General features: G+C 40.0%; 1 protein-coding gene across 1 annotated transcript in view; it reads left to right on the top strand.

Annotated features, from left to right (window-relative positions):
• The window catches only part of LOC125178650 (protocadherin-16-like), a 37,570-nt gene that overhangs the window by 6,042 nt on the left and 4,269 nt on the right, over positions 1 to 27,259 (top strand). Inside the window, exons 2-8 of the mRNA XM_047882912.1 lie at positions 3,482 to 3,597; positions 6,143 to 6,307; positions 10,414 to 10,833; positions 19,286 to 19,463; positions 21,747 to 21,980; positions 24,982 to 25,349; positions 25,732 to 25,878. Of these exons, the coding sequence (XP_047738868.1) occupies positions 3,482 to 3,597; positions 6,143 to 6,307; positions 10,414 to 10,833; positions 19,286 to 19,463; positions 21,747 to 21,980; positions 24,982 to 25,349; positions 25,732 to 25,878 (1,628 nt within the window). The remainder of the gene's footprint in view (positions 1 to 3,481; positions 3,598 to 6,142; positions 6,308 to 10,413; positions 10,834 to 19,285; positions 19,464 to 21,746; positions 21,981 to 24,981; positions 25,350 to 25,731; positions 25,879 to 27,259) is intronic.

Below are 27,259 nucleotides of genomic sequence, written 5' to 3'. Positions count from 1 at the left end.
CACCATAATATCTGTCTCTTATACACATGCTCTATAGCTGCCGGTCTTATGCTCTGGCTGCCGGTCTTATGCTCTGGCTGCCGGTCTTATGCTCTGCCTGCCGGTCTTATGCTCTGACGGCTGGTCGCTTGCTTTCGATGCTTTTCGTATCTCCTGGTTTCCATCCTCTATAAATTTGTATCATCGTGTTGTTGTAATTTATTTGTGTATCCTGAGGGTTGTTTCTTTTCTAGAGTCCCAGGAGCCTCTACCAGTGTTTTCTTCAAATTTTGTAGCTATTGAAAATATTTGTATAATCTCTGTCGCTTGTCTCTCTGCCGATTTAAAGTTTTGAACCTTACAGCATTAGGTCTATGGTGATTAGAAACAATTAATATGGTTGCACCAAATTAAAAATTGTTCAACAATTATTCCTTTTTTCTAAATATTTAAATGCATATTAAGTTTTTCATTAACCTTGTAATAAACGAGCCAATTTTGAAGTTTGTTAAATGAACAAAATAATTTAATTATATTTTATCACCATATAAATTTCAACTTCTGTATTTGTATTAATTAATTTCATATTAATTATTAATTACTTTCTGTATTAATTAAATAATTTCGTCTGTATTTGTATTAATTAATTAATTTCAAATTGTATTAATAATCAAATTTTGAACTAATCAGTATTTAAATGTATGTAACCACACTTTTTTCGAATATCTTTTTAATCTTGGAGCTTTTAACGTGCAAAAGCATAGCAACAGCGGCCCTCAGCGCGGTATCATGTATACCGCCCTCGACCGCCCGTTCTTGCCCTCAAATAAAGACATCCATTGCGTGGAATTGTTTCCTCACAAGGACCAGAATATTCTTAGCTGCCTAATGTACTGCACGAGGAACAAAGGTAAATCTTCTGGCGTGGGTGGAAATACGAACCAAATTTTGGGGACTTATGCCTCATTGTATGCAGAGCGAGTGCTGCTTTCACCGCCGGCGCTTGAGGTCCTGAAACTCCACGGAAGATAATTGCAGCTTCTGCGGCCGCAGCGTCAATTCTCTCGTGCTCTGATTATTATAGTCTGATAGTGTCATGAAATGCATTTAATTCCACATTTTAGAAAATAAAAGGAGTTAGTGTCTACATGTTTATTAGATTTGCGCCCCTCAAAAGCATTTAAAATAAGAAGATAAGAAGTATTTGCACTAGGAAATACGAATGCTACTTCGATTAATTAGTTTCCTTCAGTGCCATCCTCAAGATAAGTATAACGAGTGACTGCATCGATGACCGGAACTTATCCCTGCAGTACTGTACTAATTTATATGAATGTTGGTTCGATTATCCAACTTTATTAATGCTGATTGAATCAATTTTCGCCAAAAGGAGATTAAGAACGAGCTAAAGCGCAGAACAATGATCGATTGTAGCAGTTTAGGTTAATTTATTCCGATTAGAGTATGATTATGAACTCATAACGGTGTCACTAATGAGCTTAGTAACTGAAATGCTAACCTAAATGTCATCAGGCAACATGAGGACTAATTTATGCTCGTGGTCACAGCAGGATTGAACGTTAAAGTTTGCATATATTGAATAATATTCTCCGCAACTCCCAATAAACATCCCCGCCACGCCTCGTTATCATTATTTGCGAGCACGGCGGTAATTGGGCTCAGCCTTGCAGTGCGTGTGCAGTTTGTGTGCCCAGCAAGTAATTGGGCTCAGCCTTGCAGTGCGTGTGCAGTTTGTGTGCCCAGCAAGTAATTGGGCTCAGCCTTGCAGTGCGTGTGCAGTTTGTGTGCCCAGCAAGTAATTGGGCTCAGCCTTGCAGTGCGTGTGCAGTTTGTGTGCCCAGCAAGTAATTGGGCTCAGCCTTGCAGTGCGTGTGCAGTTTGTGTGCCCAGCAAGTAATTGGGCTCAGCCTTGCAGTGCGTGTGCAGTTTGTGTGCCCAGCAAGTAATTGGGCTCAGCCTTGCAGTGCGTGTGCAGTTTGTGTGCCCAGCAAGTAATTGGGCTCAGCCTTGCAGTGCGTGTGCAGTTTGTGTGCCCAGCAAGTAATTGGGCTCAGCCTTGCAGTGCGTGTGCAGTTTGTGTGCCCAGCAAGTAATTGGGCTCAGCCTTGCAGTGCGTGTGCAGTTTGTGTGCCCAGCAAGTAATTGGGCTCAGCCTTGCAGTGCGTGTGCAGTTTGTGTGCCCAGCAAGTAATTGGGCTCAGCCTTGCAGTGCGTGTGCAGTTTGTGTGCCCAGCAAGTAATTGGGCTCAGCCTTGCAGTGCGTGTGCAGTTTGTGTGCCCAGCAAGTAATTGGGCTCAGCCTTGCAGTGCGTGTGCAGTTTGTGTGCCCAGCAAGTAATTGGGCTCAGCCTTGCAGTGCGTGTGCAGTTTGTGTGCCCAGCAAGTAATTGGGCTCAGCCTTGCAGTGCGTGTGCAGTTTGTGTGCCCAGCAAGTAATTGGGCTCAGCCTTGCAGTGCGTGTGCAGTTTGTGTGCCCAGCAAGTAATTGGGCTCAGCCTTGCAGTGCGTGTGCAGTTTGTGTGCCCAGCAAGTAATTGGGCTCAGCCTTGCAGTGCGTGTGCAGTTTGTGTGCCCAGCAAGTAATTGGGCTCAGCCTTGCAGTGCGTGTGCAGTTTGTGTGCCCAGCAAGTAATTGGGCTCAGCCTTGCAGTGCGTGTGCAGTTTGTGTGCCCAGCAAGTAATTGGGCTCAGCCTTGCAGTGCGTGTGCAGTTTGTGTGCCCAGCAAGTAATTGGGCTCAGCCTTGCAGTGCGTGTGCAGTTTGTGTGCCCAGCAAGTAATTGGGCTCAGCCTTGCAGTGCGTGTGCAGTTTGTGTGCCCAGCAAGNTGCTGGACTGGAAGCAGCGCTACTGGTTCACCATAATATGTGTTCGTAAATAAGACATCTTATTCCTATGAGCAGAATCAGAAGTGCGGTATTAGCTGCTGGACTGGAAGCAGCGCTACTGGACCTATACTTTCAATAAAAGTTAAGAGATCGTAAGTTCATCAGCCAATAATTGACGGCCTTTACAGCAAAATCCACCAATCATAGACAAGAAAATAGAGCGTAAGTACTAACGTTCACTTAGCGAGCTTTGAAAGTATCCACCAATCATAGACAAGAAAATAGAGCGTAAGTACTTACGTTCACTTAGCGAATTTTGAAAGTATGGCCCCTGGTATCTCAATTTAGTCTCATTTTTAAGTTCATCAAAACATGTGTTCGTAAATGAGACATCATATTCCTACGAGCAGAATCAGAAGTGCGGTATTCGCTGCTGGACTGGAAACAGCGCTACTGGTATCTCAATTTAGTCTCATTTTTAAGTTCATCAAAACATGTGTTCGTAAATAAGACATCATATTCCTACGAGCAGAATCAGAAGTGCGGTATTCGCTGCTGGACTGGAAGACAGCGCTACTGGTATCTCAATTTAGTCTCATTTTTAAGTTCATCAAAACATGTGTTCGTAAATAAGACATCATATTCCTACGAGCAGAATCAGAAGTGCGGTATTCGCTGCTGGACTGGAAGCAGCGCTACTGGTTCACGGTGCAGCCGCACACCGGCGTCGTGGCGCTAGTGTCGCCTCTCGACAGAGAAACTACAGCACACGTGAGTTGGAGACCAAATAATACATGTGCTATGTGTACTGAGATGTATTGAGAAAACCGCTTTACTCTTGTATTGAGAGTGAATCGGTACTGATGTATCCGTGTAATACGGAAATATGTATAATATTCGAGTTGTGGTAGTTAAACATTCTAGGATGTTTTCCTTATGTACTTTATTAATTGTGGTACTTAAGAATAATAACAAACCGTTTTCATTTTGAAGTAATCGGTTCTCAGGTCGTCCCACCTGCCGTTGCTTTGCTAGATAAAAAATTTCGAGATGCAGGTAAAGTCAACACCGGTGAAACGCGCCCCACTCTAAGAGAATAATTGATTCAATATAACTGGTTTACTCTCTTGTATCTGTGAGCAATCCATTCGCAGCGCGGAATTCATTCCAGGATTATTGATTAGCAAATGGTGGGTTTCTAGTGGCTATCTAACGAAAGCTCAGAATTCAGACCATTTTCACTTGTCAGAAAAACGTGCAATATTCTTATCATATGACTAACCGGTGACTATGCCAACCTGTTACCAAACCTAGCTTAATTCTGGTACCGACAACCTTTACGACGGTTAACTTGTCCCTAGATAAAGTATCAAAAAAAAAATCTTCAATACACAACATCCAAATGCGGTGTTAAATGCACTTTTAATAAAATCAAATCGGTTGTTTTGATCTCAAGCTGTATTTATATGCGGGATCATTGAAACCTTGCTCATTAATACTGTTATCACAAAAGTGTTCATTAGTCTGATACGCTTTACGCCGCTGTCATTGAAATGTATTCTTCATAGTATCTTACTTACAATATTTATTAACAATGTCAAGCTGAACTTGGAGACTCAGCAAGTTTCTTGTCATCTGCCACGTAGTTTTGATCCAATATGCATCAGGCTTCGGAACTTCGGACTTCGAGTCTTCTAGTTTTTTCTTGAGCGTAATCGCTGGAGAAGTCCAGTCGAGATTAGGCTCAATTTCACGACCATGACATTGTAGGTGCAATTAATCAGGAACCAATTGCCCTGCAGACGAGTTTTTCTCCCTCGCAAATGCAGGAACTCTTATAGCCAAAGACGCCTGAGTCAGCACTTTTTTTCTCGTCTACTAATTTTTTTCCGGGCGCTAACTTCTTATCCTTCATTTCGAGCCTCTACGGCTTCGTTTTCCGGAGGAATGACAACTACAATTGTAATTGCTCCTTAGGAACCGTCCTTTCGATGGGGAATTTTGTCCAAACTTTGACAGTTGCCATAGAAAAACTATGACTCCTTCAACTAAAGTGTTGATTGTTCCTTGCTCATGGAAAACTATTCTAACCTAAACTTTGGCGAAACTTAACTTCCGATTGATGAGGGTGATTTGTGCCAGTGCTCCTATACAGTTCTTCCATATCGATGGAAATAATTGCTTCCCGGCAATCGCCCGACAACTGGATCCCTGATTGCCATTTGTGCTTGAAATCATGTACATTATTCCGTCTTATTATTATTGCAAAAATTCATCCTTATTAATTGCGCTTTACGTAGGCAGTTTGAATTTATTCAAATTGTATTTGGTCAGAAGATTTTGGCGGCACCATTCCGCCCCAATTAAGCTTCCTTTAAGGGCCCAAATGCAAGCAGCGCCTAAGGAACACGTATCCAACCACCGGTCGTTGCGAACTATATATCCCCATCTAGTACGTCAATTGTGAACATGAATGAACTATATACTAGTTCAACCGTCAATTATGAACGCTTGCTGTTGTCAGGCTGTCGGGCTAATCTAGGAGTATTGTTAGAACTAACGTCAGGTCCTCTCACTGCATGGAAAGCGTTGAACTGGTGGAAATTATTAATACATTGTTAATGGCGAAAATAAGATGAACGCTCTAATTCACCCATCTTCTTAAGAACTCGTAATGCGTGCCATATGTGAGCCGACAATTAGTTATGCTCTGGTTGCCCTTGGGTTCTGCGGTGCAAAGCTCTTGCAAAGATATTTAAATTAAACGTGATGTGTTTAAGTTATCAATAATTTCCACATATTTAAGGCTTTACCTCGTACGATTGCACTTGGTCAGTCGATTATTTTATTTCCATCAATCAGCCTGCGATGTTGAATTTCTTGCATTCGACGTTCACTACTTTCTTGACTCTTTTCTGCCCTCACTAATGCCTCTTCTCTTCTCCACCCTCACAAATTCTCTGCTCTTCTAGTATTGCAGGATCTTAATCTAGTCCTTCACAAATCGCTCAAGGCGCCAGAGATCTTACCCGTCCTCACAGCTCCTCTGAAATGCAGATCCCCTCTCAGGAATGTAATCATGCCTGCGCCGTGTCATCGTATGGCGCTAATCATGTCTGCGCCGTGTCATCGTATGGCGCTAAACATGCCTGCGCCGTGTCATCGTATGAACTTGAATGTGCCCGCATTACTGTCACCAATAACGCATCTTCTTATTATCCTCTCTTTTCAGTGATCAGTATTCCCGTACACCAATACTTGAATGCGCCCGCATTACTGTCACCAATAACGTATCTTCTTATTATTGACGTCACAGCTGACGGTGCCGCTGGAGGCGCGTACGTCTCAGGGCAGCGCAGAAGCGACGTTGTACGTCACTGTCGAAGACGTCAACGAGTTTCCGCCGCGTTTTGCCAACGACGTTTATCAGACGCAGATTACTGAGGAAGACGACAGACACCTGCCCAAGCCGGTCATACAGGTGCGTCGTGCTGATTCATCGTTAATTTTGATATTAGTGTTGAGACACTTGCTGTTCTCGTAAGTTACAGTCGTGCCTCATGTTGTGTGTTCAAATTCCAACATTTCGACAACTTATTCTTATAAGGTCCAGAGAACAGGTGGATAAAAGTAGGAAGAACGTCTATGATGCAACTAATAAATACAATTGTAATAAAATTGCTTTTACTTGAAATTCAGGGGAACACTTCACCTATGCCACTGTTGGGTGTAAAAAAATATAACCTAAGTGATATCGCATGTTTAGAATGGTCATAAAGCATTAAGTATATGAAACATTTTTGTTTACTAAACAATAAACATTTGAATTAATATACTATCTCTATGAACACGCTTTTTCACTTTGCTTTGGAACGGTTCATCATTGCAGCATTCTTCCTACTTTTCTGGCGCTAAAATTCAGAACAATAACATTGTGGCGTTTTTTATACTTAAGCGTTTTTGTGTCATCACCTTTGACTTTTTCCCTATGTTTGACGGTCATTGTTTTATCAATGAAAAAAAGTATCGCGTAATCCATCAACGCGCTTGTAAACGCGAACTCGTGAACCCCACGAATTACGGCACCTGAACTCGCGCAGTTCGTCTCGCGTTCGCTGAAGGAATTCACAGCGCGCGCCCACGACGGCGTCTTTAATTTGCCATCTTCATTGCACTTGGGATTTCCCTCCATATTTTTTGGCTGCACTCGAAATGCTGCCGTGTTGGGCTCTTTGCTTTAGGTGACTTGAGTCTGGCATCTGTTGTGTATAGCTTATTGCTTCAGTCAATCTTTTATCTTGATTAGTTGCAAGTGGCTATTTATTGGTCGATTTTAATCTGTTGTTCTATCTTTACTCATATTTTTTGCACTCGGCCCGATACTTTTGAAGAAAAAATCCGCTTCATTTTTTTTTGAGTTACTCATGGACGAGCTTCACTAATCTCTATTGCATGTATGTAACCTGCGGTTAGAGTTTGCGTTCAATTCATAAACCAAATTTTCTTAATTAGCTAACATTTATTTTTCATTGCTAATCTCAGTGACATCCATGTGGGGACTCGAATATTTGATGCACTTACTTTTCCACTCACAAGATGACTTCATTCAACAATATCCAATTGCATATAAGCCTGAAAAAAGCATTCATCGCAATTCCTGCTTGATACTGCCATCTAAGATTTGAGCGTACTACTTTTGGATCCTTGTTAATGGATGGAAGCTGTAAGAACTAATAGTTTCAGGAAGCTCTGGAACATAATACGAGGATATGAATTTTATATGCAGTGTAAACACCGGCGCAGTTAAGTGTCGCGTCGTTCCGAGACATCCTCACTTGCGTCTCTCGGTAGGAGAAGGAGGTTAAAAAAGAATATGTTCACCTAGTTGCTCGAAAGTTAACTTTGGGGAAATTGTATCAATGTTTAAATTATCTACGAATTAGGTTAATAGCTATAATGGTAAATTTGATCCTGGGAAAATCATTGAATTATTTTGTTTTTCGTTCCTAAAATAAATTACATTTATTTTCTAAATCTCTTTCTGAATTAGTTCCTCTGTTGGCTTCTTTCACTGTCAAAATTATTTTTATCAGTGGAGATTAATTTGTTTTAATCCACCTTCTGTGTAGGAATAATTTAATTAGTCGACGTACTCCAAAGCCATGCATCTCAAAATTCAACGCCAACTAATCAAGGTCCATCATCAAAGCATTTCTCTCCAATTTTTTAGCATTGAAATTCGATCCATGTAGGAGGTCTTGATTAGCTTTTAAGAGATGTGTTTGTAGTGAAGATTTGTACCGTTCTGCCGATAATGAGCCTGTAGCTGAAAACTTCAGTCTAGTTCTCTGATTTCAGTTCCCTCACATACAGGTATATCCCAAATCCAGATCGATCTACTCTTCGTTATACTTTGCGGACTCCAAATGTTTTTTATTAAGAGATAACGCCGATTTGTAGGTGATCTGTTCATATTTGTATACTGTGTTGACACTGAATTTCGGTATTTAAAAGATTATTAATACGATTTTGTGTTTGTTAAAAAAATATCTATCCGATATCCCTAAGTTAGGACGTATTTCATGCATATGTTTTGTCGTGGCAAAGGGATCGAGAGGGCGTTAAAAATGATGCGAAACCCATATGATGTGGACCAAAGTGTTGGCGATTGCAGCGCATTGTCAGTTTCGTGCTTGTTGTTTTTTCACATGAATGGTTCACTGATGGTCGCCGAAATATTATGATAGCTTTAAAGAAATATTTCTGAGGACTCCAAACTCCAAGCTAATTATGTGGCAAGTTTATTATATTATATAACGCCAAGCGCGAGTATACAAAACGTTGTGTATTGGGTCGTAATTTCTGTAGCTGCATGTCGGCGATGAGCCTGAAAAACCGTCCGTAAATTTGCGGAAAATACTCAACTTACGCATGAATATCAATAAAATAGTAGAAGCAAAACCAATTCTGGTTGTTGCGGCTCTGCACAATCAGGTTCTGGCAATTAGAGTATAAATATAACTTTACGGATTAATGTGAGATGACGTGCACTTGGCGTGGCGTGCACTTGGCGTGGAAACGAATGCCAAGAGTGACTGATTGGTTGTTATATCACAAGGTTGATTTTAACATTTGACCGTCGAGCAGTTCTCTTGTACGTGCTATTTATAGAATATTACAGCGAAAAATATTCCATCAAACGTAAAAGCCTAATTAATATTGTCTGCACTTAAAACAGAAACGGTTATACTTCTAATTATAATTATTTAGAAACGACCGACTATGATCTAGTTTGACTTGATGCAGTAGAAAGAAACACCAATTTGTGTGTGGAATGAATTTCTAGAAGAACTCGTGTAAAGGCAACAAATGCATGCCGCAATGTCTTTTTTTTTGAACTATTACTCCATAAAGTCATTAACATAGAACACACAAAACCATAACTATTAATAGGAATTAAAGAATTTATAAATAAAAACTATAAGGCTAGGAATTGAAGCTGAATGTCAATTATTGACTCAATAATCTTCGTATCATTCTATTCGCCAGTTCTCAGTAGTCTTTTTAGATGTCATGATCAATTACTTATTGGTATTTAACGTGCACTAATTTAATAAACACAATTAAATAAAATATATGAATCACCGGAAAGAAATAAGACCACGGACGTAAAATACCGGAGATGTTGCAGCGATCACATGCTCTAACGAAGTGGCCGAATCATATGAGTTGATAGCAGATGTTGTGAACAATAGAAACTGGAGTTTTAAAGCCAAACTGAAAATGGGTTAGTAAGCTGGGACATGTTCGTACGCGGAGGCAAAAATATCTTGAACTTCCAGTGCGTATCTGGTAAAGTTCGCAAATATAGGCGTTCGTAAGTCGAGGTATCACTGTATATTAACTTAGTAAACTGTAAGATTCTTGTAGGAGTATCGAAATCGTCTTTTAATGTAATAGGCTGTAACGTTCTTATAGGGGTATTGAACTTGTTGTACTTATATAGTAGTTTGGAAGTAATATCATCATTGAAATTTTATAACTCCAGCGACTTCTCATTTGAGCTCTGATATGAGCCTGCAGTAAAAGCTGTGCTCGCTGCGGCATGCATGTTCTTCATATGCGTTCGTTGCAAGACTAAATTCCGTGAGCAACATCGGCGGGTTATCGGTGGCCATGCATGGCCGGTGATACGCCAGTGATGATTCAACTGTTATTTACAGTTGGGTAGCAATGATAGAATTCCCGATATTCCTTATTCGATTCCAATGCTCGTATTTGGGTTTTTATGGCGGTTCCAGTGCTACTTGGATTCCTGATCTGAGTTCTGATAAAGAGCGCGCCTTCCTGTCGCGAGGCTTCATTGCCTCCCATTCATAACAAATATGGCTACTACAATTTGGTCGGCTTGGGCTTATCAAGATAATATTTGGGTTGAATTCGTACTGAATCTAGTAGGTTATTGAAAATCTTGAAGGCATTGAATTGTTAGGAATTAATATATTTGTTGGTGTTCCGAAACATAAACACTTTGTGATCAATATTATTTAAAACGATGCGTATATTTATACTAAGAATTTTTTTCAGGTGGTCGCACGGGATCGTGATGGGGGCAGCTGGGGAGTGCTGCGCTACTCCCTCAGTGGGGACGGGGTCCCCCAAACCCAGGACCCCCACCCTCAGGATCCCAGTCCTAACCCCCACAATGATAATCTTAACAGCGAAGCTACGAGACGTCAACATTTTCCCCAATCAAGATCATCGTCTCTGAGTAAACCCCATCAGCCACACGTGACTCCCATAGCAAAGTCGTCGTCACGACTTCTCCCGGTCTCTTCGTCGCTCGTCAGTGACATCGTCCTCGGTCTCGCGGGTCCGGCGCTTCGGTCTCCAGGGGCGCCGCCCCCCGCCGTCGCCCCGCCCTCGGTCTCCAAGAGCAAACACTGGACGCGTCGCCGCGCTGCCTTCTCCGTTGATCCCGAGTCCGGCACCATCTACGTGCTTAAGGTGAGCAGAACGGCAAACTGGTAAACACTTCCGTTACGGTCCATTACTTTTCTTCAGTATTGGACCGAGTCACTCCACTACGTACGACATCATATATGTACATAAAAAATAACTGCATTCCCATGTATTTGAATTACTCGATTGAATCCGAACCGTAGGTGCAATCCAATATCACCGGGAAATTTGAAGAAGCGTTCTTGCATTAAAAGGTTCAGAGGTTTTAATATTCAGCTTTCTCTTGCTCGCTGTCTCATTTTTGCAGATGGCTGCATGTCCAATAAGAGTTTGTCCTGCTCGCACTCGGAACGCTCGTTAATCTTTATTCGCGTGTGACAGGATTCGAGTTCTATCGCTGTCCGCATTCGTTTTGTTATCGATATTATTCACTTTATTATATGAACTTACTTCAGGTGGGTTCAGAAAAAAACGTCTTCTTCCCCCTCCACCCGGGAATAGACAGTCCCGGCGCTTGTAGCGCAGCTATCGTTACTGGTGAAGTAACTAATCACGTTTTTTCCTGACGCTCCATGGACGCGTGAATAGCGTGCGTTGTCCATATTAATTTGTGGCTTCACGAGGTCCTCATGAGAGCGCCGGGTGGGATGACGTGAAATTGGTTAACATCAATGATAGCTTCGTCAATGGGAGGTTCCTTTGACATGCAATTAGTTACTTTGAATTTTTAATTCTTTGCAGTTGGTTGTCATGACATTAACCTTTATTATAGGAAGTACGAGTTTAAATATTTGTCTTAAATTAGGTGATGCAGTTATCAATTTAATTTATCAGTGATCCAGTTATAAAAAGCATTTATTTGCGTAAAAATCGTGCATTCTCGTTGGTTTTACATCTCAGAATTGATTATTCGGCCAGTTATTCATTTTTGCTGTTGTTAGTTTCTATTTTAATTGCAATTGCTCACTCACTGCGCTGACCTCGCTCGCCAAAAGCGATGTCGTAGCGAGTTTCTTGCCGGAGATAAAAGCAGTAACTCTTCTGAATGTAATTAAATCGTCAGTGCTGGGGGTGAAGTCCCGATTAAATTTAATTTCTATAAAGATCGCAATGAATTCACAATTTCACATCTCACGCGAGCTCATGGCCATGTGAACGTGACCGCAATGACAAAATTCGCTACTGTCGAGGTAAACTTGGAGAAAGTTATACGAGGCTCCCAGTTATGTGCTCTGTTATTCATTCTTATTCGCGTGTGGTGCAAAGTTATCGGTAAATTCTCAGTTATTTTTTGTTAATGCTGTTTGTTGCACTGGCTTATAACATAAAACCCTACAGTGGTGATCAACAACCGAATTTAAGATGTATATTTACTGTTTAATATCCAAAACAGATCGCAAAATGTTTCTCGAGAGGCGTGCGTTTTTTTCCGATATCTATATATCCGTCTCATTTTAGAAGAAGGCTACTAATTTCTTATTGACGATCTCATAACGAAGTAATGAACGTCGTCTTACGAAGATCATATTTTATTCCTCCAAAGCTCTCTCGCTGATACTGACTGTCTTGACGTACATCTTGAATTAGCTGCCTTTTGCAAGACTTTCAGCGTCGCTTTTCTCTTAGGATGTCCAGAGGTCTTGTTTTTATCGCCGATGTTTACCAGGAATCAATACAGCGGAAAAAACTCTGACGTTGGATAGTTTCATATCTGTATATTTTTGTCCTTTCCACTTCATCTAGCTGTTTCATTTTGGTGTTTCAATAGAAAGGAATCTCGGGCATCTCATTTCAATCCTTTATGACGTCTGAAAAGGAAGTTCTTTACTTTCAAAATCTTTTCAATGTTAGCCTTAAGACTCTTGAGCTCAATTCTAGTTTGCTTTGCAATGAAAACGGTCGTGTTTACAAAGTAATTGAAGGTGCGATTACTTTTGCCAACTGCAACAATGTTGGTAAATTTTACATCCTTTCTGGCTTCAGTGACCAGTTAGTTTATATGTACATCATTTGAACATGGTAAAGATAGTTTATTACAGATATGCAGGCATGAATTAGTTCCGTTCCAATTAAAGGATGGATTTTCCGCTCGATTCAAATTCAGAGAAATGGTCGTCATGGAATATTTTGCTTTGCTGGAAGAATCGAAGTTATGAATTTCTGTTTCTTGTATTTTCCTGGACTTGTGTTTTTCGGATTTCACTGCACTTTTTTTACTTGAAAATTTCGCACGCCTATTCGAAAGTTTCTGTCGCACAATTGGTAAATTTTAACCTAGATAATGACCCACGATTCATCTAAAATTTGTTTATAAATATTGTTCGCGTGATGAATTCAACAAAATCTGTGAGTTCACTGAAAAGGCGTGAAAATCTCATTGGGAATTCATCTCAATCGTCATCCGCACCTTTATCTTTAATATATCGTTGAAAATTTGGTCCTGTCCGACGGGAAAAATTCGTCTGGAATTGTAGAACTAACGTAGCCGCGAACTCGGGAGTTCACACAAAGCGAGCTCATCGTGAGTTAATGTCGATTTTGTTCTTGTGGTGAATGTGCTTGTCATACGTGGATGTATCTATAACAGTTTAATTGTCTCCCTTATAGAGAATCTACTTGTGGTATAGAACGACTTGATAAAGTTGAACGAGAAAGTAGAACGTAGTCAGTCTTCGTCGCGTTTTCATAAGTAAATTTATTTTACCCACTCAATGATGTTTCATTTGGAGGCTCGCGCTATCGTTGGCACTCGAGACCCTGATAATTGAGTGTTCTTTATACAAAATAATATGCTCCTAATGAGATAATTAGGTGCTCTTTATACCTGCCGAACGTCGCTTCAAAGAAGCTGCGAGTCTTGCCAAGTTTGCTCAAGTGCCATGCGATCTTCTAGAAGTTCATCTTCAGCAGCCAACTTCCCCTTCGCATATACAGTAGCTACCTTCGAAAGATTATCAGCTCACTGCATGGGTCGCTCCTTTCTTTGGTAGAGCAATTTGTTCTAGCTTCATGCTTGTTCTATACATGATAATTGTCAAGTCATAGCATGCACATGAATAATTTTGTAGATATTTCCCGCTCTTAGTATGTTTTCTTGCAATTTTTGAGTTCGTTTGATCGTAACTTCATTGATGCAAGCAAGAATTTTTGCAGGCGTATCGCGCGCATTTGACAACATGTTTGATGTTGTTTCAAAGAGGTCATTGTGGTTTCTATTACCGACGAACATTCCAATTAAGAATGTTTATGCATGCTAATCGATGCCGAGTTTCGTTTCATTGTTATCTTCAAAGGTCTGCGGTATTTATTGAACTATTTCTGTTTAATATTTAGCAGCTATCAAGGCTTATGTTACTTCTTTGGCTTTGAATGTTATTTTCCCCTTCGATGGTTAAGGTCGGGACTAACTTCTATATAGATTGTGGGTTATATTAATTATGGAGGTTACGGTGCTAAGAAGTTCTAAGAAGTACGGGCTAAGAAGTTCTGAATTATCTTGTTTCTCTCGGTTTTCAAACAACCAATTCTATTGATAACATTAAACTATTATGTATGTTTTTTCTTCATTATCTGTGCGTTCATTTCTTGCCGCGCTGTTCGCTTGTTCAACAATTGACATGGCGGCCCTCGGCGGAACTTGGATGTCGACACATCGCCAGACGCGCGTTGCCGCGTGCAACCCGACGCTCATCTCGACCAGCCAGGAAGCTGATCCGGCATTTTTCCGGGAAAAACTGGGTCACGATGACCCACACAAGGACTGATAGTGAATCGCTATTTGGACAAAGTCTCATTTCTCTGAGTGCTCTTTAATTAAACCAATTTGGCGGGGACGCTCAACACGGTGGGCTGTCCCGTCGTCCATATTTGGGGGAGTTGTGAGAAGACAGTGGCGTGCGATTTTATTGTGAAATTGTTAATGACGTATTGGAGACTGTTATATGGTAGCACGAACTTGCGAAATTTGAAAACTTTACTCAATTGTAAATGCTAAAAAATGAATACCAGTTTTCAGGAAATTGCTGTCTTGAAACTATCCCCTTCTAAAGATTACAGGCAGAATGTTACGACTATAATATGTTGATCTGACTGTTTACTAATTTTGAATCATCCAAAATACCCACAGTTCTATTTTCCACTCCAAACATATAAAATTTATTAGGTAGTATTTTCGCGATCAGTGACCAGGCAGTTCCGTTTGCGCCCTGACAGATGGTCCAAAATTCCAATAAAGGTTCCATTATCTCCCGAGGAGGATGATTTAGCGATGTCACTGGCGGACTTTGCCGCTGATCCCGAGAAATCGGCAGCGATTCACTTATATCCAACTGACCTGACATTCTTTTGGTCTGGAATAATTTCTGCCTATTACACTAACTGCAGAATTGTCGTGAGACACGAATGAGGTTTTAGCTTCCACTGAAGGTCACGCATGGACGGCATTTCACCGTCAAACCGCTTCGCTCGGCAAGCCTTGCTTGCGCCTTGCTGATTTAATGCCGAATTCGACATATTCGCTATGTAGGCTTAAGTGGAGCGTTCAGTCCATTGAATCGCCTGGCTCAAGTGATACATTGCTTGCTGATGAATTTAATTGATATGCTGGAATACAGCGTTCCGTGCGTGGCTTGGCTCAATGGAAAGCCGAGGAATGAGCCAGCTGTTGATACCTCAAATGTCTATGTTACATGTACGGTGACGGGATTTTTGAATTTTTTCTCCGATACTTATTATTAAAAATCGTTGTCTCTAGCATATAATGTCGAGCTTTCCGTTCGGTATTCTTATTCTAAAACCTGTAAATGAATCCTTTTGATCTTATCCATCTGTGTTATGCGGCTTGAATATAACAGACATTTTTGCTCGCTGTACATATTTGTTGTTCATAGTGGCACGTCATATTTATTATTTCTACAGTTATTACTATTTTCCCCTTCTTCATTCTGTTATTCATTTCTGTTACATCATCAATGATTTTGTTCGGAATGATGTCTCTATTATCATGTCAAGCGTTAAAATTTTGAACTTACGATGTAACGATAACTTCATGCGGTGTTCAATGACGTCATAATAAAAGTGTGTCAAGTCCTAGTTTTACATTTACGAGTTCATCATAAATCACAAGAGTGTCACAGGCCAGTCGGTCATGTCTACTTCACTAGGGGACTCCATCACAGAGAAGCGAGTCGTAATTCGGCTCTCAGAAACGTCGTAAAGCCACCTATTTACGACCAAGATCATGGCGGCGCATGGCCGGCAATTCTCGCTCTTACTTAAAGCGCCAAATCCTGCCTAGAAATTTTGTGCGGATGAGAGTCTTATTTTTATTATAATTCTATTTATTTCAGATTGTTATCGTAATTAGTATAATTCCGTTTCACACTCCAATCGTTGAAATTATTCTTTCCATTTTGAATGAAGCAAGTGATTTTTTCACGATAACTTGTTTATTTTTCTATTTAGGCTTCCTCTTGATTGGGTCCACTCGTCGACATTAAACCTTGTTACAACTTTCCCGATTTTTGATTCGGCATTTAAATGCTTCGTGTTTTTGGATACATGGCTAGTTTCAATTTAATAATCAAAGTAAGTTCATTATTAAGTATAACGAACAAGAACAATGCTCTATATGGCCAGTCATTCCCACTTCAGTTTGTTAATAACCGCAAAGACTCAGGCCTAGTCAAAGGCCGTTTTCATATGCCCTAATAACCGCAAGGACTCAGGCCTATTCAAAGGCCGTTTTCATATGCCCTAATAACCACAAAGCCTCAGGCCTAGTGAAAGACCGTTTTCATATGCCCGAATAACGGCAAAATATGCCCCCGTGTCCTAAGCCGTTCAGTGCGCTCGAATAACGGTAAAGACTACGGCCGAATCATAGGCCAATTTGCATGATCGAATAACAGCAGGGACTCAAGCCGAGTCAAAGGCCGTTTAGTATGCCCGAATCATGGCTAAGACTCGGCCGAGTCATAAGTCGTTCAGTACGCTCAAACAACGCAAAGCCTGAGGCCGAATCAAAGGCCGATCTGTGTAACGGCAAGGACTCAGATTCAAAGGCCGTTTAGTATGCCCGAATTACGGCTGACTCAGGACGAATGCTAAGCCGTTCAGTACGCTCGAATAGCGACAAAGACTAAGGACGAATCTTCAAAGGTCGATCTGTATACTCGCAAATACTCAGGACGAATCATATGCTGCTCAGTATACTCAAATAAAGGCTAAGACTCAGGCCAACTCAAAAGCCGTTCACAATACCTGAATAACGATAAGCTCCACCACTTGATGAATGCCACCTGCCACCCGAGGCCAGCTGTGCGTCTCGAGATGAATAACTCGGGCACGAAGCCTGCCACTCTTGCCACTGAAGCTTTATTCATTTCTTGCCCATCGTGCCGCTGAGGAATATTTCACGAGAAAGGTCGTTCGCTTCTCAGTTGTCCAGGCAGTTTTATCGACGTTGTTATTTACTCATGTAAATAAATGCGTTTGGTACTAGATGCTTTTATTATTATTATTATTATTATTGATGCGAAAAATTTTTAACAGATACGGTATTCTATTTGCTAGCCAAGAGTATTGAGGCTCAAAACTTTACTGGTGGTTTTTGAAGTTATGTATGAAACGATGCGCAAAAAGGGGGCTAATTGGACTTTTTAATTTTGATTTTGCAGAGCTAGGCAATCTTTTGTGTCTGATCTTTCTCTGTTCAGGCGACCGATTTTTTTAACGAAGAAAAGTGCGCTAGAATTTCAAACCCTTCTCCATAGAGTGTGCACGTGCCAGTGAAGGTTGCAATGGTCGATTTTCCGATGCTAAATTTTATAGAACCTCCACAGGATTTACAATCGTAGCATTGATGGCAACCTTATCCGGCCTGCAGAGCGTTCCGTGACAATTCTGTGACCAGAAAATTTGAGCTCATATATAGCGGTGTAAACATGATACCAGTATGCCGTTGTCTGGTGTGCAAGAAGTGCAGGTGGAAATTTCGCCAAATTATCAGCGAACAATTTTGCATGCTTCTTTGATTCTTCGTGGAGCTTTGCTCCTACTATATTTTTGTCCGAATTCATTTAAGTATTTGTCGCAAAAATTAAAGGATTTCATTCGGTGTTCTTATATTTATGCTTTTTCCTTAGTCTTATGAAAATATCTAAAAAATGCTCGAATGATTTTTTTCTATTTTTTAATTGACTTTCTATTTTTAATAGCCGTTCATTTTTTACTTTTAGAGGCGTAAAAGGTTTTAATTACAAAGGAGAAAACCCAATTAAGTTAGAATAATTAAATTGTAAAAAGCCTTTCAGCCACGATACAAAAATAACCTAGTGAGTTACACATCCTTGTTTCCATTCAAGTGAACTTAATGATGAATTGCCATAAAGTTATGTAGAACAATCAAATATTTAGTTTAAAATAAAGTACATAACAAGTGAGTACAAAAAGAGACGAAATTCGTCTGAAAGATATAATTTGGAGGTAAATAATATTTTTATTGATAATTAATTTTAAACACCGAAACGATTCTACCATATTTTGCAACGTTATATATTCATAATCAATAGCTTTCGTGAAAATTGTAATTTTCCATTCTTCCTAATTACTTTGATATTGGAATTGTGCCTCAATTGAGGAAAGCTCAAAATATGCGAGGAGTTATAGACAAAAGCCGCTCATCTTGGGCCTCTAGACAGGCAGCAGAGCGATGGCCTCGTAAATAACATACGCTGACTGTTTAATTCCCAACTTCTTGTGTTTTGCGGGGAAATTCAGGCGGGACTGAAATTATCCCGGCGCCCTCTACATTCTGGCGGATTTTTGCGCACAGATTTAAGATGGATTTCAGCCGACAGTTTTGTTGCGCAATTTTAGCGATTCAAGAAAAGCCAAATGAATGAAATGTGTGGGTCCTAATGAAATAGGTGTCCTAAAATCCATGGCTGCTGCGAATAAAGCTTACTAGCTAGAGCGTTTCATTCTAATTGAGACTCACAGCAAATAATTCGAGCTTTGGAGCCTTTACAACAAAATCACTTCGTAATAAAATTGACGCTTGATGTCTGGCATTAAGTGACACTTGATCTCTACGTAAATTGCGACGATGTCTGATCCCCAGAGGAGAAGATACAATACGAAGATAGTATCCTTGATACCGATCGAGGGAGGCTTCAAACAAAAACATAGCAGAGTACCTGGCACACCTTCTTAATTGTAATGCAGTAGATCAGGTACACGAAGTGGCCGGGAGTGTTGGGTGTCTGTGGTGTGTAAATTACGTGCGCACTTGCAACACACAGGCTAGTGAAATGTAAGAAAATCTTTATTATGGAGTAAACGAAAGTTTGTGCAGATTCTATAAAACGTCGCGTTTAGGGATTTCATTGTTTTTAGAGCTGATAGATTAGATCAAGGATAAGAACCCACGGGCGAACCCGCTACTACATTGGTCGAGAATAATTAACGTACAAAAATGTTCACATTTTCCTGGCAGCCGTTGGACCGTGACGCACCAACGGGCCAGGCGCGCTGGCGTCTGACGGTCACGGCCACGGACGGGCAGTACACGGCCTCCACTGACGTACTCGTCAACCTCAAAGACGTCAACGACAACGCACCCGTCTTCCCGCGTGACGTCATCGACGCACACGTCTTGGAAAACTCGATGTCAGGTGATAACTTTTTTAATTAATGATCATGACTTTGGCCTTGGTTTTTTATTGATGAAACTTTTCAATAACGCTTAAACCTGAATGAAAAATATTTTGCTTTTTAATGAAAAAATTTGATTTATAATTTCAAGGTGACTCACGACAAAGCAGCTTGTCTTAATATAATATGAAAAGGTTTTAATAAGTATTTGAACTTTTACGCCCCTGACAATCAGGTCCGTATCACGATAAATAATCCCTTATAATATCTTGGCAAGCGATCAATGTATTTTCATAACTTATTTCCATATTCAGTCTTTCCAGCAAGTAGTAATATCAAGTTTTGGAATTCTGAAAAATTATCGTTTTTCCATCTTATTTGATTCTAAAAGACGGATTTCCCTCGTCATAAAGTTGGAGCTCCGCTCCGTTATCGTGAACAAGCCAAGTTTCACGCTCGACAAGTTTATGCGACTTTTATCGATGTTAGGAAAAGTTCGCGGCTTTTTAATGGCAGTGGCTTCTATATCGCATGTCGTAATATACTTATTTTACGTTATGTTGGCAATTGACATTAAAATTTCAAAGTTTTCTATTCTCAATAACACCGTCGATGTAACTCGAAGCTAATTAAACAACTTGAGTCGCTAAAGTTTTTCGAAAATATTGCAGGTGTTGATGAGCTTGACATAATTTAATGTCGAACATTACTGGCAAATTCATGCTTGATTTCCCGAGAATTTACGTTTTACAATTAAGCTAAAAAACTTAAAAGGAAACAAGAAACCGCAACATTGGAAATATTCTCTCGGCTTGCTGCAAACTGTCATGAAACTTTAGGAGATTTCTTTGGTCGATGTGTTTCAGTTCAGGGAATGCTTCTATACTTGTCAGAACCAACCAACTTCTTACGCAAGCTTCTGTTGGCACAGTTTTGCAGTGCGCATGTGGAATAACATTAGCACGACATTTGAAAAGTATCAACAATCAACACGATTTTTAGACTATACTTCACATCTCAAGCGTTAAATTGTTTTCTTAGTGATAACGATCTAGATATTTCGTCAAATTCGTTGAAATATTTCATGTTCAGATTTTGGACAAATTAGATGCCTGTATCATTGTTTACTTAGTGAATATTATTTCATTCAAGTTATCTTCAGAGGTAAGCTATCTGATTAATGTAAATTCGGTGTCTCACATTCGAAGAAAAGATTTGCAAGGGGCGAAAATTAAGCACAACAAATTTCCAGTTGAATTAGTGTTGAAGAGTTTTAATTTATTTATTTTTTGAATAATATTTACCGTTATCTGGTTCGCATATCGAAACGATATGATGAAATCGTCGTTCTGGAGTCGCTATTAGAACAGCGGTTAAATTATAGTAAGTCTAAGGCGGTCAAAAAAGCACGCGGAGGGCGAGAGGAAGAAATTCATGTATTCATTGTCGTGGCAACCTAGCGCGTTCAACGGTTAATTACGCGCTTTTGTGTTTAATCTGTTACGACTACAAAAAATATAAATCTTCTACTTTGCTTAGATGACTTGACAAAGCTTTACGTTATGGGTTTAAACACTAGGGTTGAAGAGAGACTTTGTATTCGAGATACCAGTGCTGAAGAGAGACTTTGTAATCGAGATACCAGGGTTGAAGAGAGACTTCGTATTCGAGATACCAGGATTGAAGACTTTGTATTCGAGATACCAGGATTAAAGAGAGACTTTATATTCGAGATTTATACCTTCGCCCATGACGATTGAGGAAGAGATATCAAGTTAATTTTCGTCAAAGTTGGAAGTTTCCCAAGTTTCACTTTCTGCAAATTCGACAAAAATTTTCGTCAAAGTTGGAAGTTCCCCAAGTGTCACATTTCTCGAAATCGAAGCAGTTTTTCTCGCCAGTTTTAGCCTGTAACTTTGGTCAATTAATGTATTTTAGTAATTGGCGTATCCCAAAATTTTAATCTGTCGGTCGTGTCAATATAATAGACGCGGCCACTGAGAGTTCTAGCCCAGACAAGACACAGAAAGTATGTGCAAGATGAGGAGACGCTGTATCAAGCCCGTTAGACCAACTCTCGTCTTACCCCTGCGATTACCATGAGGTATACGGTGAACGGCGGCAGCATCTTACTTTTACTGTGTCTTCGAATATTCTCACGAGACACCTATTTTCTGATGGGGCTTTCCACTACCCCAAATCTGAACACACATGCACCTGAAAAATTTATCTCTCATATTTTTTCAGCATATCAATATTATTGTCTGAAATTCTTCATGAGGTAATTTAGTTTTTTTCTCAAGGAACGACCGTGGCGGTAGTGACTGCGCACGACGCAGACGACCCGCATGAAGGCGACAACGCCCGCCTGTCGTATTCGCTGCTGAAGAACGTCATTGATGAACGCTCCCGCCTGCCTATGTTCACAGTTGACAGGCAGACGGGGGCTCTGCGTACGGCCGTCTGCTGTCTAGACAGGGAGCACACGTCGTCTTACGGGCTTGTGCTTGCTGCTACTGACGGAGGAGGTCTTCAAGGTGGGTTCTCCACAAATGTTATTCTTTTAATGCGATATGTAACAAACTCTATAGACACGTAGACCTCTTGCCTGTGTCCCTGTAGCCTTTCATATCCTCCGCTCCATCTTAGATGCTAACCTTGTTCTTCACATTCAGCTTCCTGCTACTGGCCATCTGAAGGCTCCCGCTTCATGTGAGCGATGAATATTTTTCCATTTAATAAATAACATTATTTAATAATAATGGTGATCGATGCCTCCCAACCTTGTTTATGAGGAATATACTAGGACTTAAGATGCGAAATAGCGTTTTTGCTGGGGCTCTATAAATTATTGTTTTCATTATGGAATTGTTTGAAGTGCATTTTTTATTATATTTTTTCCATCTAGAAATTTTATGCCCAAGCAACCAAAATTTCATATTATATAATTAAATTTACACTCGACATTCTGCTGCAAAATCTGCCGGTTTTTTAGTCGTGACTCTGATAGTTTCTGATTTTGATGGTTAGCTTCAGGCGCCGTCTAAAATAATGCAGAAGAAGTAACTCCGCGCGTCCGCTCCTCAAAAGCCGCTTGCTCAACTCGTATGAACTTTCCCGGCGCTGCTCACCGAAGTTTATATCGAGTCTTGTAATATCTTTCTGTAGGATAACCGGATTATTAACAAGTTATTCTCGTGAGCACCCAAGGCTGGAATCACCATCACGGCAGCTCTGTTAAATGAACTGGAAATTTTACGAATTTCTTTCCCGAGAATCATGGATAATTTTTTAACATTAAAAAATTGAACTCAGGAACATTCATTATCTTTGACAAATCCCTAAACTGTTTAATCCTTCATATTCCCTAGATTTTTTGAGGGATTTCTCAAATTTTTAGTCGATAGCCAGTTTAAATTCAGTTCTTAACTCGCGCTCCATACTTGTCTGGAAAATAATCGGCTTATATCTGATTTTGTATTTGCCCAAATATTCAATAATCCCCGATGCTCAAATTATTCTCAAGATCCACTGTACGAATCAATGCTGCGTCCATTGTATTTCTCATTGGTAATGCCGGAATAATTTGCCACGTGCATCTATTACGTATTTTCTGTTTTTCTGACCTCTTTTGCGTCATTCCGTCACAATATTTCTTATATTTGCGGTATTCCCGCGTATTCTTTTGAAGCGCACAATCCCACAATGTTTTGACGCCCGTCTTGGTACCGGGTGAGAAGATGTCTGCTGGACTGACACGAGCTGCTGTGCTTCCATTCTTTACTGGAAGAAAGAAATGTAAAGAGGATAAATATTTGCCTGCTAAATACATCCAATGAGCTGTGGTGCCTCACCAGATAAAACGATATTACGGGTGATAATATAAACATATATATTTACATGAATTGCTATTGGTGTCTCGAGATAAATAGCCAAATTTTTTTTTCCTAATTAAGAAACATTGAGGAGTTTTCAATTACTTCTTAATACCAAATGATGGCTCACTCTCTGAATTCAACGCAGTCATTAAAATATCGGACAAAAGTTTAATACCGTTCACATATTTTTCTCTATTCATATAGAAGGAAAATTCATCATTACCGAACCAATATTGACATTAAAATAGTTTTTTTCACGCCACAACTTCTCCAAGCGTCATTTATGGGTTATTTCCCTGCACTGCTTCATTTCCTCCTGATGGATCGATGAGATTGTTATGAATATATTCAAATTAATCTTAAGTTTCTTCTGATATTTGTTATTTTTTATCCCAAATTAAGAAGTAGAAGATTTTTTGTTTCCACTTAAGAAGTTGAACAAATAAAGTAGAAGTAGAAGAAGATTTTTTTGTTCCCCAGTTAAGAAGTAGAACAAATAAAATTTTGTTGTTTACAGCCAAACTCAAGAAATAAATTCATATAAATTCCTTCATTCGTTTTGCTCGCGTACGCCAAAAATGTCCACCATGTCCAAAAATGCAATTAATTTTTTCCTGGCATTGCTGTTGTCGCCTGTCCGTCGTCGCAGCTGACCGCCCAGCTTAATAATTTGTAAGGAATTTGTGCGAGATTGTGATGTAGCTTTTCTCGAGGAAAAATTCTGCCTTTAAATCAGTCGGTTTCCCGAGTGATGAGTTCATCTCATTGCTCCATTCGTTTGGATCCCACTACGTCCGTCCGTATTCTAATCGGTGATCCGTCGAATCTGCTCATTTTGAGCACTTGATTATTTCTTAACAAAGGAAGTTAATTTTGTTAATTGTATGCTTAACAATGGAAACGTCCCCATGCTCTCGCCTTCCTTTCGCAAGCTTGTTTGTTGATAATTAAGTTAAGATATTTTTCGGATCATCTGCAATAATGCGCATGATTCGCTTGATAGCGACCGACTCTACTTTGAAGATTTTTTTAATTTAATTTAATTCAATTTGTTCATTTATAATGATGATAATCCATCCTAGAAATATCCAGCGTACTAGCTACTGCTACAGGCATCCCATGCCTCGCTCATCGGGTTCAAAATAACGATGGTGCGCTAAATAACAGCAGCTTTTCTTCGAAGCGTTTTTTACTATATTGCGAGCGGTGCGTGTGAATTTAGTTCCTTTATGACCGCAGCAACTTGGGTTTTGTTGACATTTGCTCTGACAAAGACTTCTTTTTTACGCAGCGACTTTGGCGAAAAGCAAAGCTCTCTTAAATAGCGCCCCGCACTAACGAAACGGCAGTTAACATTTCCCTTGCGACCATAAAATTGTGTTGTCCCGTAAAGTCTAAACTTCCAGTTTGTTCCAAAAAAGTCTGCAGATGGGAGTACAATTAAGTGATAATTTTTCTTCCCTACACTTGATCCCAAATAAAACACATCAGCATCCAGTCATTTTTGACTGCCTACAATTAAATCCCATTAATTTTTTAAAGATTAATTTCAACTATACATTTGGTTATCCCCTAAAACACTAAGTTAGCGTACGATGTGATTAAATTATTGTATTACGTCGCTAAGGAATAGAAAATCATTACGTTGCTGTTTGTTCAGGTACTTGCACCGTTACCGTTAACATCGACGACGTCAACGACGTTCCTCCTTCCTTCGTGCGATCGCACGTCGATGTTGTGGTCCCCGAACATCGTCAACCATCTTTCCAGCGTTCTTCGTCCCATGGAGCATCGTCATCCAACGGAGCATCGCCATCTCCCGACGTTTCGTCATCCGACGGAGTTCCTTTGTCTATCGAAGTCACGTTGCCCAAGGAAGCACTATCATCCAGCGCAGTGTTGTCTTCCAACAGAGAATTTCCCTCCCGCGGCCTTCCATCGTCCAAATCTCGCAGCAACGTCTCTGAAAATTTCATCTCGACTCTTGTGGTGACGGATCCTGATACAAGCAACGTGTTTGCATACCGGGTAATTGATGGTTTATGTCATAGGCAGCACGGTGAGCTTTAATTATTAGTTATCTTTGCATTAAAATATTTTGAAACCCATTACAGGACAGCAGGAAAAGTAGTGCAACCAATCAAAGCAAGATGATCGATATCGAGCAGGTGACAAGTATATGAGTTTCTTTTCAAATAAATCAATTTTATATTTCGTCTTGGGGAAGAAAGGTGTAAGCAACGTACATTTTTCATCGATAATAATACCTGCATTTGATACATTCATAAAACATAACAATAGTTGAACATGACTACACTTAAATTAGAGCTTAAGCATTTTTTCAGACGAGTTTATTGACTCGTATCGATCGAAATACAATCTCTTGTTCGCACTTTCACACGCACGACAGGTGATGCCAGGGAGCGGTCACGGCTGGCAGCTGGTGGAAGTAGCAGCAAGCACAGGTGGTGCAGACCTGTTCTCTAGAGTGCCGCTGGATTTTGAGAACCCACAGCACAGAGCGGGACTCAACTTTAGAGTGCAGGTCACCGATCAGGTGCGTCGTCATGTGTAAGGTTGTCCCTCGTTGAGTTCAGTAAGCGCATTACTGCGATGCATAAATTTGGTACGTGCGTGATACAAGCGTGTGTAAATTCTTATGTGCAAAAGAATTAATCATTTTTTGAGTAATTATGTGATTATCTGTTGAATTCTTCCTTTTCTTAATTCTGATATATAAAAGCCTTCTTCGTCATCGGAAAGTATATTCCATTGAATATTCAATTAAATTTTACTTTTAATTTTTTAGGTATTGTTCCAAATAAATCCTCTAGTGTACGATAATAAATAAAACTCGGTCTTGAAATTTTATATTTTTAAAATTGTTTCTGCTTACACGAATGATTCGTCTTGGTATCCTGTAATATTTAAGATTTTCATTAATCATTAAAATATAGTGAGTGGTCATTTAACCTAATGATTTTTATGCTAAGAATTTACTGATTCAGTGCCATGCAACCATCACTTGAAAATGGGTGCCCTTGTAAAACCTCGAACCCTCTATTGAAACAATGTGATTAGATTAGCAACAGATCCCTTAACTTATATTTTATGAAATTCTTTATTTCAAATTGCGGGATTATTTATTCGTGATTCTAGGAATATTGAGAGGTTTTCTCGGGGATCGGACATACATTTGAAAACAATCTCAAAGCCTCCGTAGACTTTCGACTTCGCTTGTTTTGGTCATTGTCGATATCGTTTTCCTATTGGAGCTTCCATGTGGTGCTCAACATCTGACCATCAGACGGATCGGACCTTGTCGGAGTTGGCAATTTTCCTTCACACGCCACTCTCTTCAGAAACTCCGTTACCTACTAGATTTATATTTGACCAAGAGTAGTTGAAAGTTTCATCGCAATTCGAAATATTTTCTGAACATAGTGTTAGGACAAAACAAGTATCAAGATGTATAAATTAATTATGTAAATTCCGTTTATATAAGTTTAGTTATTTTCAATAAAAATATCACTGGGTAACTTAGTGTTTCTGTGGATTGTACGAGAATTAGAATTTCGAAATGTATTCATTTGCTTGAAATCGGTCAACTGGCGGTTCCCTCGTCTGTTACACACGTTTCTACGGATATGTTAATGATTGTCTCTAATGCTATTTTTATCTAAAGACCTGATAATGCAAATTCATGAGCATTTAGATACAAAAGATTAGCTGTTGGAGGTTTGTAACTGTGTCTCTAATTCTTGCACCCGTGACTCTCTATCTCTCTGACACCCGTGAATCTTTCTCTCTGGCACCCGTGACTCTCTATCTCTCTGGCACCCGTGACTCTCTATCTCTCTGGCACCTGTGACTCTCTATCTCTCTGGCACCCGTGACTCTCTATCTCTCTGGCACCCGTGACTCTCTATCTCTCTGGC

Source organism: Hyalella azteca, unplaced genomic scaffold, assembly GCF_000764305.2.
Source record: "Hyalella azteca isolate HAZT.00-mixed unplaced genomic scaffold, Hazt_2.0.2 contig11622, whole genome shotgun sequence".
In the NCBI taxonomy this organism is placed as follows: domain Eukaryota; kingdom Metazoa; phylum Arthropoda; class Malacostraca; order Amphipoda; family Hyalellidae; genus Hyalella; species Hyalella azteca.
The sequence above is the reverse complement of the archived record's forward strand: the minus strand, read 5'-3'. Positions and strand labels throughout refer to the sequence as shown.